The sequence below is a fragment of the Antrostomus carolinensis genome, unplaced genomic scaffold, assembly GCF_000700745.2.
Source record: "Antrostomus carolinensis isolate BGI_N321 unplaced genomic scaffold, ASM70074v2 scaffold16120, whole genome shotgun sequence".
NCBI lineage: Eukaryota > Metazoa > Chordata > Aves > Caprimulgiformes > Caprimulgidae > Antrostomus > Antrostomus carolinensis.
Window position 1 is genome coordinate 10757 of NW_010286592.1, and position 15468 is coordinate 26224.

Below are 15468 nucleotides of genomic sequence, written 5' to 3' on the forward strand. Positions count from 1 at the left end.
GAGCGTCGTTCGTTTATCCGGTAATGTGGCTGTTTGCCTGGCAGCGTAGCTCGTGTTCAGCCAACAGCCAGAGACACTTGATGCTCCACCTCCTAAATGCAGATTAACAAGAGGCTTTTGCCCCTGGCAGAGGGTGCCTTTGGGTACACAAGGGAGGCTCCCATAACTCAGTGCCACACCTGGGTAGTCTTCACCTTGGAAAGCTTCACCCCTGTCAGGCACAACCAAAAGTTTTGCCTGGCAGCGTAGCTCGTGTTCAGCCAACAGCCAGAGACACTTGATGCTCCACCTCCTAAATGCAGATTAACAAGAGGCTTTTGCCCCTGGCAGAGGGTGCCTTTGGGTACACAAGGGAGGCTCCCATAACTCAGTGCCACACCTGGGTAGTCTTCACCTTGGAAAGCTTCACCCCTGTCAGGCACAACCAAAAGTTTCTGGATGATGTTTTTCTGATCTCCTGGGGAAAAAAAAAAACAAACAAACATTTCCTTAGTTACATTTTTGTTTCATCCTCTTAGAACTTTCAGCTGTGGCCAACAGGTGACAGAAGAAAAACAAAATCACTAGTACATCCAGTTACTAGTTGACATGCAATTCTGAATAAAAGCTACCTGCAACCTTTCTAGCATTCACTTTCCTCACTGCATTTCCTCCTTATCCTACCACAGCTGCTGTCACAGGCTTCAGACTCTCTCTTTAATAGCCCTTGTGTCATCACAGAGGAGCCCAACAAAATAATTCAAGGCTGGGAGATCAAGCTGGTTTTGATGGCTGTCACAGGGCAAATAATTCTCATGCAGGAATTAGTTATTTCTATTGGCAAAATTACATGTGTGATTTTCTGGAATGAGTAGCTTGTGGAAGTAACTCTCATATATGACAACAAGCTGGTGGGTCTTACTGCTACTTTTACACTAAAGAAAATACCTCACAAAAATATGAATATGATTTTATATAAAGTCATCATAATGTTTCCATAAAGATAATTCCCTTTTGTTATGTCTGCTTAGCACAGAATAACAGAACAACTCAAAAGAGCAGAGAAGAACATGATTCATCCTTCCACATTTCTGGAGGAATTCAGGCAGATGATGAAACATCATTATGAAAGACAAGATCTGAAGAGCTGTATTTCAGCAGTATTTCTGATCACGAAGGAGGATGAAAAGTCCTGTGATTACCTGACAGTTTACGTGCCTTGCCCACCATGCTGGGCATCAGTACATCATGGGGTAGGTGCTGCACCTGGTTTGGGTTGTGCTGGGGATCAAAGGGAAACACAGGAGGATCATGGGGGAAAGGAAGGGAAGTGGAGCTGGAAGAACGGTGGCTGGTGTCCACTGGCATTTTCCTCGTATTTGGTGCTTCCTTTTATAAAATGAGAAAGGAGAAGAAAAGAACATAAAATGATGAGTAAACACAGAGTTGGGTTGAATCAAGCAAAGATGGTGTTGATCCAAGGAAAGGAATGAGTCACCGGAACAGAAACATGCATCTATATACGAAAAAGAAATACAAATAAAAACTGCATAAATCCAGTAAGGCTCTTACTGCAGTGGTGAGCTACTTAGGAGGATCATTTGACTGGAAATATATCAAGGAGAAAAAGCCAAAACAAACACAAACCACTCATGGAATTTTGGTTCACAAACTGAATCCACAGAAGGATAGCAGGCCAGTCAGCACTGGAACTGACATGCTACACAAACCATGAAACAAAGAACAGTATTGCTGATCCTTCCCTCCTATTCTCTGGCAGTCTTTACTGAAAGCTCTTATTCCAGACAACAGATTTACCTGTTGCAGCTGAAGTATTTACCAGTGCTGTATCATTAGAATCTGCCCCCTATTAGAAGTTGCCTACCCCAAAGCAGAGATGGCTGAACTGCGTGGTAACAAAGCATCACAGACTTGAGCCCACTGACCAACTTGAAGAGTGGTGACAGCCAGCCATCCTACTGGCTGCTTCTGCTGTGAGGATAAAAACCTTCAGCAGAGAGGGGGGTGTTAACAGCTACAGGCTTTTAATTGCTTCTGCCAGCACCTCTCAGGACATGTTAAAGCCCTCAACTAAAGCATGTTGAAGAGCAAACATTCAGAAGTTGGCACATTCTTAGCTTATGGTACACAGCAGAAACATAGAACCAGACCAACCCGTTTAAATAACTGACTTTGCAACTGAGACTCTTCCACACTTACTATGCAGTTGGTTTCAAAACAAAACTTAAGCACAGTTCACAAAAAATTCAATCCAAGCCAAACCTTTACATTATATCTGGCTATGATACTAAACACCAACAACAATAAGTTACTGTTCTCCTCACTGGCAGTTTTAACCTGCACCTAAAACTACTTAACAGTGATAATAAAGGGAAGAAAAAAAAAAATCCCTATTTTTAGTTACTAACTGGTTGCAGGTTATGTACCAAGTCTTGCATTGTCTCCCCTTTATGCTTACTTTTGCTGTCTAAAAATGCTACTTGCTGAATATACCCACAGGAGAGCAGAAACTTTCACATGGTTAGTGGTTTCTTTTTAAAATCACAGGTGTATTAAAATCTTTCTTGAAAATACTCTAAGTCAACTGAAAAAAATGTTTATACTAATGTTTACACTGGACGTCTTCGTATACTGGCAAGTAATATCTACCAGCTGCAGCAGGTACTACTCTGCAATGACTGCTGAAGAAGATGGCTTTGTTACTTAAATAAAAGCTCGCTCTTCCAAAAAGAGAACAAAAATTCACACAGACAAGCTTTAATCATGGCTTATTAGTCAGTTGTCTGCTGTCTTATTTGTTAACTACTAAATGCAGACAGAGAAAATGGCAACCCTACACACAGATGATGGCTCTTTGGAAAGCTGCACATCATTCTACTTACAAAACTGTGAGAAGAGACCAAGGTCTCTTCTCTGTTTGAGACGACTGTCCCACTGAGACTGCGAGCAATGCGACGGAAATTCTCTGCACTGTACATTTCCTCCTCTTCTGGTTCCCTGCTATGTTCTCTGGTATACGTGACCTGCAGACAATACCATATATTTCAGAAAAGGCTCTCCATAATATCAATTTTGTAAAATAATTATAGGTAAGAGAACAACATAAACCTAACAGACTACAGGTCAATGAAACTTGATGACCTTTTCTTTTCTGAAATCCTTCACTGAGGTACTACCTTGAAAACTTAAAGTAAATGGGTTTGTTTGTATCTGGTGATTAAAAATACTAGTCCTTACAGTGTAGTTTTTCTTTCTTTAGTAAGTATACACTGATTGATTTGTTGAATGAGATTTATTCTTTTATAAACATCTAAAGCCAGGACAAAAAGTCTCTACTGGGATGAATCTACCTAAAGAACAGATTGCTGCTACAGGCATCACTGCCCCTGAGGAGATAATCATGGCTGCAGCTGACAGCCATCCTATGATAAAGTACTACAGCCTTCTCATAACCAAAAAAAATTCTAGATTATTTGATGAGTGCTAGAAGCTTATTAATCTTATGTTAGCAAGGGAAATGTTTATTCCTTCTTTCCTTTCCTCTGTTCTATATAAGCAAGACCATTTAAGCACCCTTCAATGAGCATGGATGTACTATAGGAAATGTAGTTTCCCCTTCAAAATATACTTGTATGTTTTCATGGACAGGCACTGATATGTAACTGTCAGTTATTTAAACAGTTTCTCTCCAGAAAAAAAGAAGAAAAAGCATCTTCTCCCACTCTAAGGGGACCAACTGCCAACTGTAGCAAATACCACATTATCCTCCACTTTCAAAATATGTGGGGACATAGTTTAAAAAAAAAAAAGTCTGTGCCCCTGCAAGCAGTAACATCAAGAAGCAGTTACCTTAAGTCGTGATGCAATGCAGCTCATGTCGACATGTTCAAAGAGACTGGATCTTAAGTTTTCAGTGATATGTTCCTCAAAGTCAGAATTTAGATAATTTGATGGCATGCAAGCTGCATGTAGCATAAGTCATTCATTTTTTAGCTAATTAATCCTGAGCTAGACTGCACTTAGGATTCCCTCTAACATTAATATCAGTGACCCCAGTACCTTTTTCATAATACATTCCACTTCTCTCATTGTAAATTCTTTCACTTGCACATCTAGCACATCTTAAGTAACATGTCACCTTGGAGACAGAAGAGACAGCGGATCCACACAGACTGCGCTCGATCTCTGCTGTTGGGGTTTTCGAGAGACCCATGCCAGCTGTAGCATGCAGCTTGCTCACATTCAGGCTCGCAGAGACTGAGAAGGAAAACGCTACGGTTAAATTCAGCGCTTGATTGCACGTTATGGCACATTCCTGACTCCAGCAAAGACAGAACACAGAATGAGAAGTCAGAGATCCTCTGAACATTAATACATACGCTAACTCCCAACACTTCACAGGGAGACAGGCTACCAGGATACTCAAGGCCTGCTTCACTTGCCCTTTTGCAGGCTTCTGGGGAACACTTAATTGAACTATTTAAGACTTAAATTATTTAACTGCACGCCAGCACTTGTTTGATACAGAGGTGAGATAGCTTAAGGAGCCTTAAGGGACAAAAAAATCAGCTACTAGGAGCAAGTTACCTAAAGTTACTTGGCATAAACAAGACTAACCAGCTTTAAGTTCCCCACACACCTGCTTGTTCTCACCTAATGCTACCATTTGTCAGCCACTTGTTGTGCTACTTAAACAGTTAAAAATGCTATTTTTAACTAAGATTGCTGCAGTTACTTCACTTCAGTGTGATCCCCACCTACCATTTATAGTCCTAAAATTTCTCATGGAATAGACAGGCAGATCTCAATGGCCTAACAAAAATGATCACAAGGAATCTCTTTATAAAGGAAGAAAGGTGATGTGCTGGTAACAACACATTTTCTACATTAAGGTGGCACTTGGAGGATCAGGTCTTTGCTTTAATCTCTGTTGTAAAGCTCCAGTAATGAAACAGGCATTTTTACCATGATTCTGAATGCAAAGTTCTGACAAAACCAGTTGATATGGGGCAGGAAGCTTAAACACTATTTGCAAATGAATAGGTAATCCAAGTTAAAAGTGAGAAAGAGCTGTCCTAGACCCAACTCAGGTGATTTTCATCCAGTTCATCACAGTAGATGCACTGGTTCAAACTTTTTGTTTTTATACAGAACTTGCAGAACTTAGGAAGAAACATCCAAAAGTCACAGCAAACCAGAAGTAAAGGTCTCAAACACAAACTTCACTTTAGAATAGTATCTGTATTTCATATCCCTCACATATGTAGTAGGAAAATAGGCAAGAAAAGCGTCACATGAGAAACAGGGCATTTGATGGTAGAACTCTGAAGCTCCAGCTAACACTAAAGCAACTGGGCTTTATCCTGTTACGTTTCCAGAAAGAGTTTCCAAAATCAGGAAGCTAAGTAGAAACACATAAGACCTTCTGATTCAAGCCCATGCAAGAGAATATCTGCAAAGTTGAGAGGTCAGATCTTGACTAACTCTGAGAGAAAACCAAAAGGGCAACACATGGGAAATGGCAACCTTTGGATGTGTCACCTGGTCTGCCAGTGGACTGCAAGACAAGAGAGTTTCATAGAAAACTCGAGCTGTGGAATAAAAACCTCCTCAAGAGTTTACTGCAGTATTGACTCTAGACACAGCCAGGCTTGATTTGTCAGGAACGATGGGGGCTCCACCTCCATGGGTGCAGGGCAGGAGAAAACCTGTCTTGTGTATGTACTGCACTACATATCACATATACGTATATCACTTCGGCACCCATCAAGTTTCAGGCTGTTTTGTATTTAACCAGAAAATTCGTAGTTCTAATGCTATGACACGGATTATAAAGAAATTTGCTTCACTTGTGCTAAGAGAATCAAGGTTGCCCTATCTCAGGCAGGAGATTAGATCAGCTTAAGTGGAACCAGACCGCTGTCATCAGTAACTGAATGTCTTCAACAACAGCTGGATGTTCTCACCAATAGCAACAGAATCTGTTCATTTTATTTCAGCACCAACTAATCCACAAGGTCTCAAGGATCTTAGCACTGATTGTGTACCCCAGTGCTGCCTTCACAAGTAATTTTACAGAAGTTAAAGCACACAGTCCTTAGCAAAACAAGTTCAACTCTCATAGATCTGGAAACACTTTGGAAGTTATTCTCCTCAACTAGGTACAGACAAATTCTCAAGTACATTACAATCAGTTAAAATTCACAGATGTGGAGAACATTAACTTCAGGCATTGAAACAGTTTAATAAATTCCAGAGGTGATGCAGGACTTTCAAACAGTAAAATTCAGCGGCCTGACCTAAGCAGCTAGCTCCCTGCTTGAAACCAGGATAAATTATTTCTGTTACTCTTAACAGATGTTGCTATTCATCTGCCAAGATCAACAGCTACTCTGCAGCCTCCCCAGGCAGTGCTATCACACTGCTTCTCTACCTATATAGTTAGAACGTATTCAGAGTCCACAACATCAATCTTTCTGCATCTCTGCACAAATTCAGGCCCATTTAACTAAACTGACTGGAAAATGTACCTTCACCTCTATTGGAGTACATAGGCAGGTAAACCAAGAAAAACCGCTGTGTCATTCTTACCTGATTGGTCAAATGGATACCTAGCACTGTCCTGTCCTCCCAAGAAAGGCCGAGTGGCCTGAGATGCCTGCAGACTAGTCTGATAGAGGGATTCCAGTTCTGAGAGCTCCTGTTCTGTGTCTTGATTCCACTGTGGATGCAGATGTACTGGGATCCTGCTCAAGTCATCTCCAACTGCTCTCTGATCAGAAAGGGGTGGACTCCTCTCAGGTACAGGAAGCCATTCAGTATTCTTATTAGCCTTCTGAGAACTGTAATACCTAGTAACATTATCCACCCAACGGTCCACAGGCATAGAGGCAACCATGCTACTAGGAGCTCCATCATCCACCTGTTTCATTCCTCCATCATGACAGTGCCTTTCCAGGTAGGGTGCAGGGTCTGCTATATTCTGTCCACCTCTTCTACACAGCTCTTCACTGTGAGAACCAATACTCTTAGAAGCAATATGTTGGGCACTAAAACCCTCCAAAGAAAGCACCCCGTCCCTAATATCCACAGCTGAGTGTAATTTTTCAGAAGGCTGATTTTTGTTCTCTTGGTTTTGATGGATTAGCTGTCTGTAATCAGAGGATGAAGGGTTGATGAAAGATTTTTGTGTTAACTTTGGAGACTTCTCATCCTGACACACCGCAGCAATCCAGCCTTTTTCATGAGTACCTTTTCTCTGTGAGACTGCATGCATTTTCTGAAACTGCTCTGCCAAGGAGCGAACATGTCCCTTTGAACTAAAAGCCTCAGATTTGCAACCTTCTGCTGTGCCATATTCATCCTGTGAGGGCAGTAAAATCTCATGGCTGTTTGCTCTGGAGTACTTATTTGTTTTCTGCAAAGGATCCAAGGAGCACTGCCGTGTAGGGGATGAAGTTGCAGGGGTCACTGCATGATAGGCCCCTAAACAATCAATGCTGGGCCGCACTGGAGAGCTTGCAAGTTTGGAACAAGGACTGTGATGGCTGTCTTTTTCAGAAGATGCTGCTTGTGGAGGATGTGGACAGGGAAACAGTGTAGGCAAAGACCCAGAGTTTACTGTGTTAGCCTTGGATTTGTACTGAGGTGTGAGAATAGGCGTTACGTTATGAACCTCTTCTAACTTGCTGCTACTGCAGCATTCCCTATAGTCTTTTGGCCCTGTGGCTGTGGTGTCAGCAAATTCCACACTATGGTGGGCATCATTCTCAGTTCTTGCAGACCTCTCTGACAACCCTTTCCTACAGGGAAAAGAGGGAACTTGGTCATGAAAATCAGCAGAAGCAGACTGGAAGTTTGGAGAGATCCTGTTGGATGGATTGCTTTCAGAAGGGGACAAGGAGGAAGACTCTGGATATAATGATGAGTGCAATTCATGGCAGGAAGCAGGTGGGTGGAAGAAAGAACTGGACCCAAATTCCACTTCTTTGTTGGGTTCCAGTGGTACCTCCTGGCTCAGCAGTACTTGGAGCGGGCCAGTCTGTTCACTAAAACACACAGAAGGGTAAATTATTAGCAGTAGTCATTGCTTATGTTTATCCCTAGGGTACAGAACTTGCACTAGGCGACATATACCTAATAATACTTTTCTTTGCTACCTGTATTCTAATGAAGACCTTGCATTAATTCAGTAGATACATACATGTTAGTCCTGTGCTTATAACTCTGACTTCCTACTGTAACTGATCTACTGAATTAATTTAATCTTTTAAAGAGTATTTTGCTACAACTAGGCTCTCTATAAAGTACAGCACCCTACGCACTTTAACCCACAGACTGAGCGTCTGGGGTAGGGACAACTGCAAGAATAATAAAAATAGCATTGATATAAAATAAAACAACTGTTTCCAACATTAACATCTTAGATCTATTTTTGAAAATACTTTGGACATGTTCATGATCTGAACATGAACTGACAGTATTTCCATAAGGTCCCCTCTCTCCAGGAAACTTCACAAAGATTGACTTGACAAGTGGAAGGAAAAGGTTGAAATTTCTCTCATATCACCTCTGTATTCTGATCTTTGAGATATTTATCCAAGACATTAAATAAAGTTCAAGCTAAATATATAACTATTACTCTGTGACAATTTGTATTCTACGTATGCTTCTAAAAAATAATTTGTATTCTTTTAGGTACCAATGCAAGACAATTATATCCTTGGGTCATACACGTCCTGCATTTTTCTGCATTCTAATATGCAGATAGAAAAAAACAGTATCAAGTCCATGTGTCTGTGAGAAAATGACAGGCTACAAACAGCTCCAACAGAGAACTTAAGGAAACTGTAACATCATTGCTTTGTTTCCTCCTCCAGATGCATACAATGAAAGTTATCAGGAAGGCCTAGTTGATATGTGTAGCCGAGTGACCTTGTCTGTGAGTAATCACAAACTTTGCGCTGTCTACAACGTTATTTATATCAAAGCAAGAGCACAGAACTCTGGCTATGAATAGATTCTTTCAGGTGGCTGCAAAATTAACATTTGGTTGGATATAACTTTTTGCAAAAGTAACGTTCTTTTCACAAAGCAGCAGTGAGCAAGTTCAGAGATAACAAACTAGTTCAGAAATTCCTTCCTTTCATTTTCTCAGAATCTGCCAAAATGCATAACCGGGGCTCTGCCTGTAAAAGAGGATATAACAGATCCCTGATTGACAGAAAGATCAGTCCTCATTACATATAATTCAGCTACTGCAGGAAAAGAAAAGAACATTATGAGCTATAGCCTGGCAGGTGTGCAAATTAACTGAGTTTTAGTATATAGCTGTATGTGGCATTTTTAAAAAAGGAAAAGAAAAAGGATTCTCATCTCTGATTTCATCTAAGCTTCTGATAATACAACATGTAAGGAAAGGGAGAGGGAAGAAAAATAACAGTTCAAGAAACAGCCTAGAAATTGGATAGGGATGGTCTAGTGGTAGGAGGGAATGGCATGGGAAGAAAGAAGGATTAAGCTGCATGCTAAAGAAGGTAGGAAGAAAGGATCAGCTACAGCAGACAGTTAATTATGCTATAGTTAAAGTCAGTACGGAAGAAAGAATCATGAATAGACACTGAAGGGGCTGCTAAGCCAGGCTACAGGATGCTGGGAAGCACAGAAAGAAAATGAAGAATGAGACAGCATCAGGGAGAGTAGTCAAGGCAACATGATCAGGATCTGGATCCAAGAGTTGTACCAGTACACCACTGGAGAAGTAGACTAGAAAGAAAAGATCAGTGTACTTGACACTTTTCAAACTACAGAGCACTAAAACACACTGGTTGCTTTTCCCAACATAAAAGCAATTATAGCAAGATTTTTACTGTATTCACTCTTTTACTGACTGAGTCCTGAAACTGCTCCTGATTATAAAGTTGCACATTTAATCCTAACACACGCTCCCTTTTTAGCCAGGTTATTGTCTCCGGTGTTCTTTTCCTTGGTGCATAAATCATCAATGCTGACAGGCATTTCTGCTAATATTCTCTGTCACAAATCACATTTGAACACATGCACATTGAACTATTCTATAAAGACTAGGGGGAGGAAAAAAGGGATAGTTGACCATCTTACAATAGGATTTAACCTAAAGAAGAAAGGAATAGGGAGTAACGCTGCAGGGTATGGACTGTGCAGGGGAATATATGTAATTCGCTATTTCTTTCCAGACTGCACTGCTCACAGATGCAGCTCAGATCTGGGTCTAGGTGACACACTTGCACTACCTTGTAGACTGGGCCATGGTGCCGCCCTGTGGTGGGTGGCAGGTTGGCGGCGGCAGCGGCTGCGATGGCTGTTGGTGCTGCATGCGATCCTGGAGGCTCCGGGCTTTTCGGATACTGATTTGCAGCTTCTTATCGACTAGGGCTCTGCTGTGAGTGCTAGCGCTGGCATCATGCATGGCAAGTCTTAGTTTAGCTAAAATGCAAAAGAAAACATAGCAGAAAACAAACAGAAAAAAGGAATAAAATTGAAAAAGAAAAAAAAAGATGCAGCAAGAAAATAAAACATGGACCATGCAAATAACTGCCACAAGGAGTTCACAAGGATGCTATTGTTTCCATTAATGCACATTCAGCTTAGCCAGGTGTCCAAACACGTTAATTGAAACTAAACCAAAATAAAGTAAAAAAAAAAATTACCTATGTTTTAGCCCAACTTCTCATCCCCTTCACACAGGCTCTTTCCAAACCTACCATATTGATGCTTTTTTCTGTCATCTACCCTTCTCCTGTATCGCCCATACCTGGGACTCCCTTTATGTGCAAGAATACCCAGCTGGGATTTGAGATTCAGCATATACTTTGCTGGAGTGGAAGCTAACAGAGCTATCACAACAGCTGTAATGCTGTGCCCCTTATTCTGTAGTTCATATGAGCCAATTTCTAAATGCAAATGCACAGGAGCTACCCACTCTGTCTGCAGCCATTCTATACAGACAGAGGGGAGCATGGGGTGAGACAGCCAGCCAGTCATAATGGAAAAAAGACCAAAAATAAAATGAAATCACATAGCACACATTCTCAAAGGTCACAATGCATTTAAGCACTTCAATGTCCTAATGCTTTTTTCTTCATGAAAGTCAGATACACCATAGCTCATTTCTGTTAATCCAGAGGACTCAAGGGTGGGCTACCATTTTCTTCTTATGTTATACCCTCCATGAGAAACAGGGGAGCTTAATGTCCTTTGTAATTTGGCCTGAGAATCGTGAAAAATCATTAACTGAGGACCAAGTGGCGGGGGAGTTACCTACTAGGTGCTTGCTAAAACACACTATTTAGCACCAAAAAGGGCACATCAGCACTCCAGTGCTGTTACTGCCATAGCGCTGGAAAGAACAAAAATGGATGCAAACATGAAAAAAGCAGAGATTTAGAGTAACAGGGCTAAAACCCCCAGAAGAGAATGCTTGTGAAAAGGAAAGATTCTCTCTCCCTGCACGTTCCTAAAGACCACCCAGATCCCCATATTGCTACCTGACCATTTAACACGATTCAACATTTCAGACTTTTTTCTACGATATTAGTGAACTGTCAAAAGCACAAAGCTCAGGCGGTTAGAGTTACTTACATATAGCTTCGTTACAGAGAGCCAAAGCTGCAGCACAATCCCCCTTCTGCTCCTGATTCAGCGACTCTTCAAAGATTGAGTCTGCCTCCTGCATCGACTTCTCAAAGCCATCACTCCTCCCTGCAATGGGCAGCACCCTTCATTTTGGTTTCATTCATTGCAGAGCCCTCACTTACCCTCATCCCATTCGTGACTGACAAATTCTTCCATATATGGAGTCTTCCCAAGGCTGCACACATCCCAGACAGCACCGTCTAACCTTCCCTAAGCAGAAGTACAACTTGAACAGCCCAATATGCTTGACATCCACACAGTAAAACAACGTGAACCGGATTTTTTCCCTCAAATTTTGTTTACTTGAGAGAGTTGTACTGGATTGTATTATTTTCAACAGTCTGAATCAGTACAAAAGATGGTACAGACATATCACAGAGTCAGTTCAGATGACTTCTGTCAAGTAGGAATTAATCTAAATTTAGAATTAAATCTAAACCGAAATATATCAGTAAAAGAAATATAGCAGGTCAGGTCTTTCCTTGTACATTAAGTTGCCTGCCAAAAATCACTTGTCACTTCTTCAGATATCCAATTACTTCTATACAAAAGAGAAACAAACTGAAACAACTGATATGTTTGGAGAACAAAACTCAGACTTCAGTGCAAGTGTAAATGCCTGCACAATATGCTTCTACAAACATGTGTTCAGTGCATACAACTGCTGAAAGAGACATATGGAATAAAAAAACCCAATCGTCTTGCAGCTTTAGGAGGAAAAACACACATGTAAGAAGCCAAGAAGAAAGGGACAATTGTCAAGAATTCATTTTGCAACAATTCAGAACACTGTGTTGGAGAAGAGAAAGATAAATTACCCTTGGACATAAAAGAGAAAAATGAAACGCTGCATCCTGGCACCAGAACACCCAGTTCTGAGAGGAAAAAATGCCCCCCAAAATCTGGTATCACCTATCAGGCATTATGCAGTAGTACATATTCAAATTAGGCAGGGTAAAACAGAAAATAAAACTTGATTTTTTGTTTTGTTTAGGGGTGGGGGGGTTTTTTGTTTTGTTTTTTTAAATTGAATGTCTCTGTCCCTGTAGTAGAGAATATAAAAATCTTTACCAGCCAACAATAAATTATGTTTTCTCAACTTGCATAACATAAGCTATGGCCTGGCCTGCTCCCGAACACCCTCGTGCACAGATGCAAACACAAACTCTCTTATATCACAAACCCCAAAGAACTCACATGAAAGGCAAGTATTGCAGAGAGAAGGGAGAGTTGTTAGAGCAGTGAGTTAATCAAGCAGCACATTCAGTTTCAAAATCAACGCTACTGAGGCTTGTAATCAAGGCCAGTACACTAAAGTTAGCTGTCTTTGCATGAATTTAGCAGCTTACTTGAGGGGAAAATGAGTCACAAGTGTTCTGGAGTTCTGTGTACAAGCAAGCCTTCCAGGCAGTCAAGCAGTCTGTTACTGTTAAGCTATTACATCTCTGACTGGGGTGGGGAAAGACTTAAAAGCAATAAACAAAAACTTTCCCAGATAATCTCAAGACAATGCCTGTAAACTCCTCAAACTTTCTAATGGAGTCTTTTTTGATTAAGCATTATTCTAGTTTACTTCCTTTTTACCAGTGAAAAGCTAAGCCATTTTTGCTTCTACCAACAAATATGAGAGATAAAACAGGGGTAACATCTTGAAGAATATGCTATTTCCTTTCAAGCAGGAGAAGCAGAGAAGGCAATACCCTCATGCTCAACAACAGAGGTTTACTTTTTAATTTTTACGTCATTAGCATTTATGTCACAAAAGTAAGTACTACTAAAAAAACATATCTCTCTACTCTGGTACATTAGAGTTTTTCACCTGGTTACTGGCAGGTCACAGCAGGACTGTAAAGAATAACCAAGTGGCTCACTGATGGTCAGCAAAAATTATAAAAATATTCCCATAGTGAGACATTCTCACAGAGATAGTATTTTTCAGTTGCCACTGGTACAGTGACACTCTGGCTGCTGAGCAGTTGGCATTGCTGTAGGCTGCAGAGCATGGGCTGTACTGTGTCCAGAGCTGGCACTGCTGTGGGGTACCTCTCTCCTCCTCCTCTATCCTGTAGCAGCAAACCATCACCTCAACTCTTATCTACTACAGGTTTGAGCAAGCAGCATGGGGATGCCAGGAGGCCTGGCAACAGAGGGGGCCACAGTGGGTTTGCCCCAATCATGCATGCATTTGTGGGAGCAGAGCCTAGGTGTTCACTACATGTTCCTTGTCTCTGCTGACCCACCAACAACCCCCCCAGTTAAATGCTTTACCAAGCCTCAGGTTTCACTCTCGACCGGGTCAGTGCACTCATCACACCTTCTCTCTGACTCCCCTTACTGGCTGGTGGAGATTTAGAGCTAAAACAAAGGCACTACAGCTGAATCCTGTCACTAAGTTCCCTCTGCTGCAGTTCCATCCTTCCAGTTAAACCTGCTGCCATGCCCTGCCAGAAACATGAGGAGTCATGGAAAAGGTAATCAAACTTAGTATTGGCTTTTTTTTTTCCCCAACTCATTTTCCTTAGAAAAGATATGTAAGCCAAACCCAGCTCAGATTTTTCAATAAGACCCAGCTTAAGCCTACCACAGTACTTTTTCCCATACCTGTGCTGTGGCTGCACAGCTGGAGAAAGAGTGGAAAGCACAAGAGCAGGAACAAGTGAAATTGCTTAGGGCAGTGATGCTACCAGAAACAATAAGAAACAAATCAAGGGCCTAAATGAACAAGCTTGCTGCAGGTGGACCCGAGGAGTCTGAAAGGTACAAAAAGCCTTGCTCATTCCAAGATGTTGGCTGAAGCCTTATAGCTAAATCTAGATATCAATACTAGTAATGATGCACATCACCATAAAAATGGAAAGGTGCAAACATACTAAAAACACCTCTACATTACTTTGTTGTCTCACTGAAGAAGGAATTTGGTCAAAATATTAAACACAGGTTTTTTGCATCCTACAGGTTTGAAATTGATGTTCTTCACTAACTGAAGTTACAAAATTGTAACGAAAGGGGAGAGAAAGGAGAGAGACTTACAATAGGACATTAAGTTCAAAAGTTAAAAAAACTTCAGCACTACAATCTTGCAAAATATACTGCATTCAAAAAGTTACCCTGATTCTGCAGTTCATCTAGATCCATGAACCTGCTGGGACGGGGATTAAAGCCCATCGCTGCCTCCATTTCTTTTTCTCTTTTTCTGCGTAGTTCTTGTTCACGTGCTCTCCTTGCCACCTCCTCTTGCAATTCATCCAGTTCACTCTTTAAAGGGACAAACATCTCCCCACCTTCAAAAATAATAATTAAAGAAACCACCACAAAACTAAAAAACTTTTTTATAGTAAAATCTCTTAAAGTATCCCTTAAAAGCCAAAGAAATATTAATGGAGAATACAAAATAACAGACTGACCAAGCAAAGACCACAGAATTGCAGATCACGAATTTTGCTTTGTTGAATTTCACTTTTAAAACCCTGCCCAAGCCATTTGGCTTCCAATTGCCTTCTCCGTGTCAGTGACTGGCAGAAATGCTGCAGTATTGCTTCAAGGTCCCCTGCAGCACAGCTGGATTCATTGAGCCAAGACACAGCAAACAGAACAGAGAGGATCACCGGAAGAGAGAACCCTAAGCTGATGCTGAAGTCTTGAGGCTTCTTACTGTGCTTAGAATTTGGAAATAATTCTATGTCAAATTAGCCAGATCATTAGCTTTAGTAAGTAAAATGGATTCCAACTGAGATGCTTTTCATCTAACTGCATAAGCAGATGAAAATGGGAGGAAAATAAAGCATATCAATATCA

At 41.1% G+C, this 15468-nt stretch overlaps 1 protein-coding gene across 1 annotated transcript in view; it reads right to left on the minus strand.

Annotated features, from left to right (window-relative positions):
- Positions 1–15468, minus strand: part of USP54 (ubiquitin specific peptidase 54) — a 52321-nt gene that overhangs the window by 415 nt on the left and 36438 nt on the right. Inside the window, 10 exon segments of the mRNA XM_029087147.1 lie at positions 1–194; positions 395–457; positions 1182–1368; positions 2883–3023; positions 4139–4257; positions 6592–8048; positions 10272–10464; positions 10793–10831; positions 11620–11739; positions 14781–14954. The exon segment at positions 1–194 is cut by the window's left edge and continues 21 nt beyond it. Of these exon segments, the coding sequence (XP_028942980.1) occupies positions 1–194; positions 395–457; positions 1182–1368; positions 2883–3023; positions 4139–4257; positions 6592–8048; positions 10272–10464; positions 10793–10831; positions 11620–11739; positions 14781–14954 (2687 nt within the window).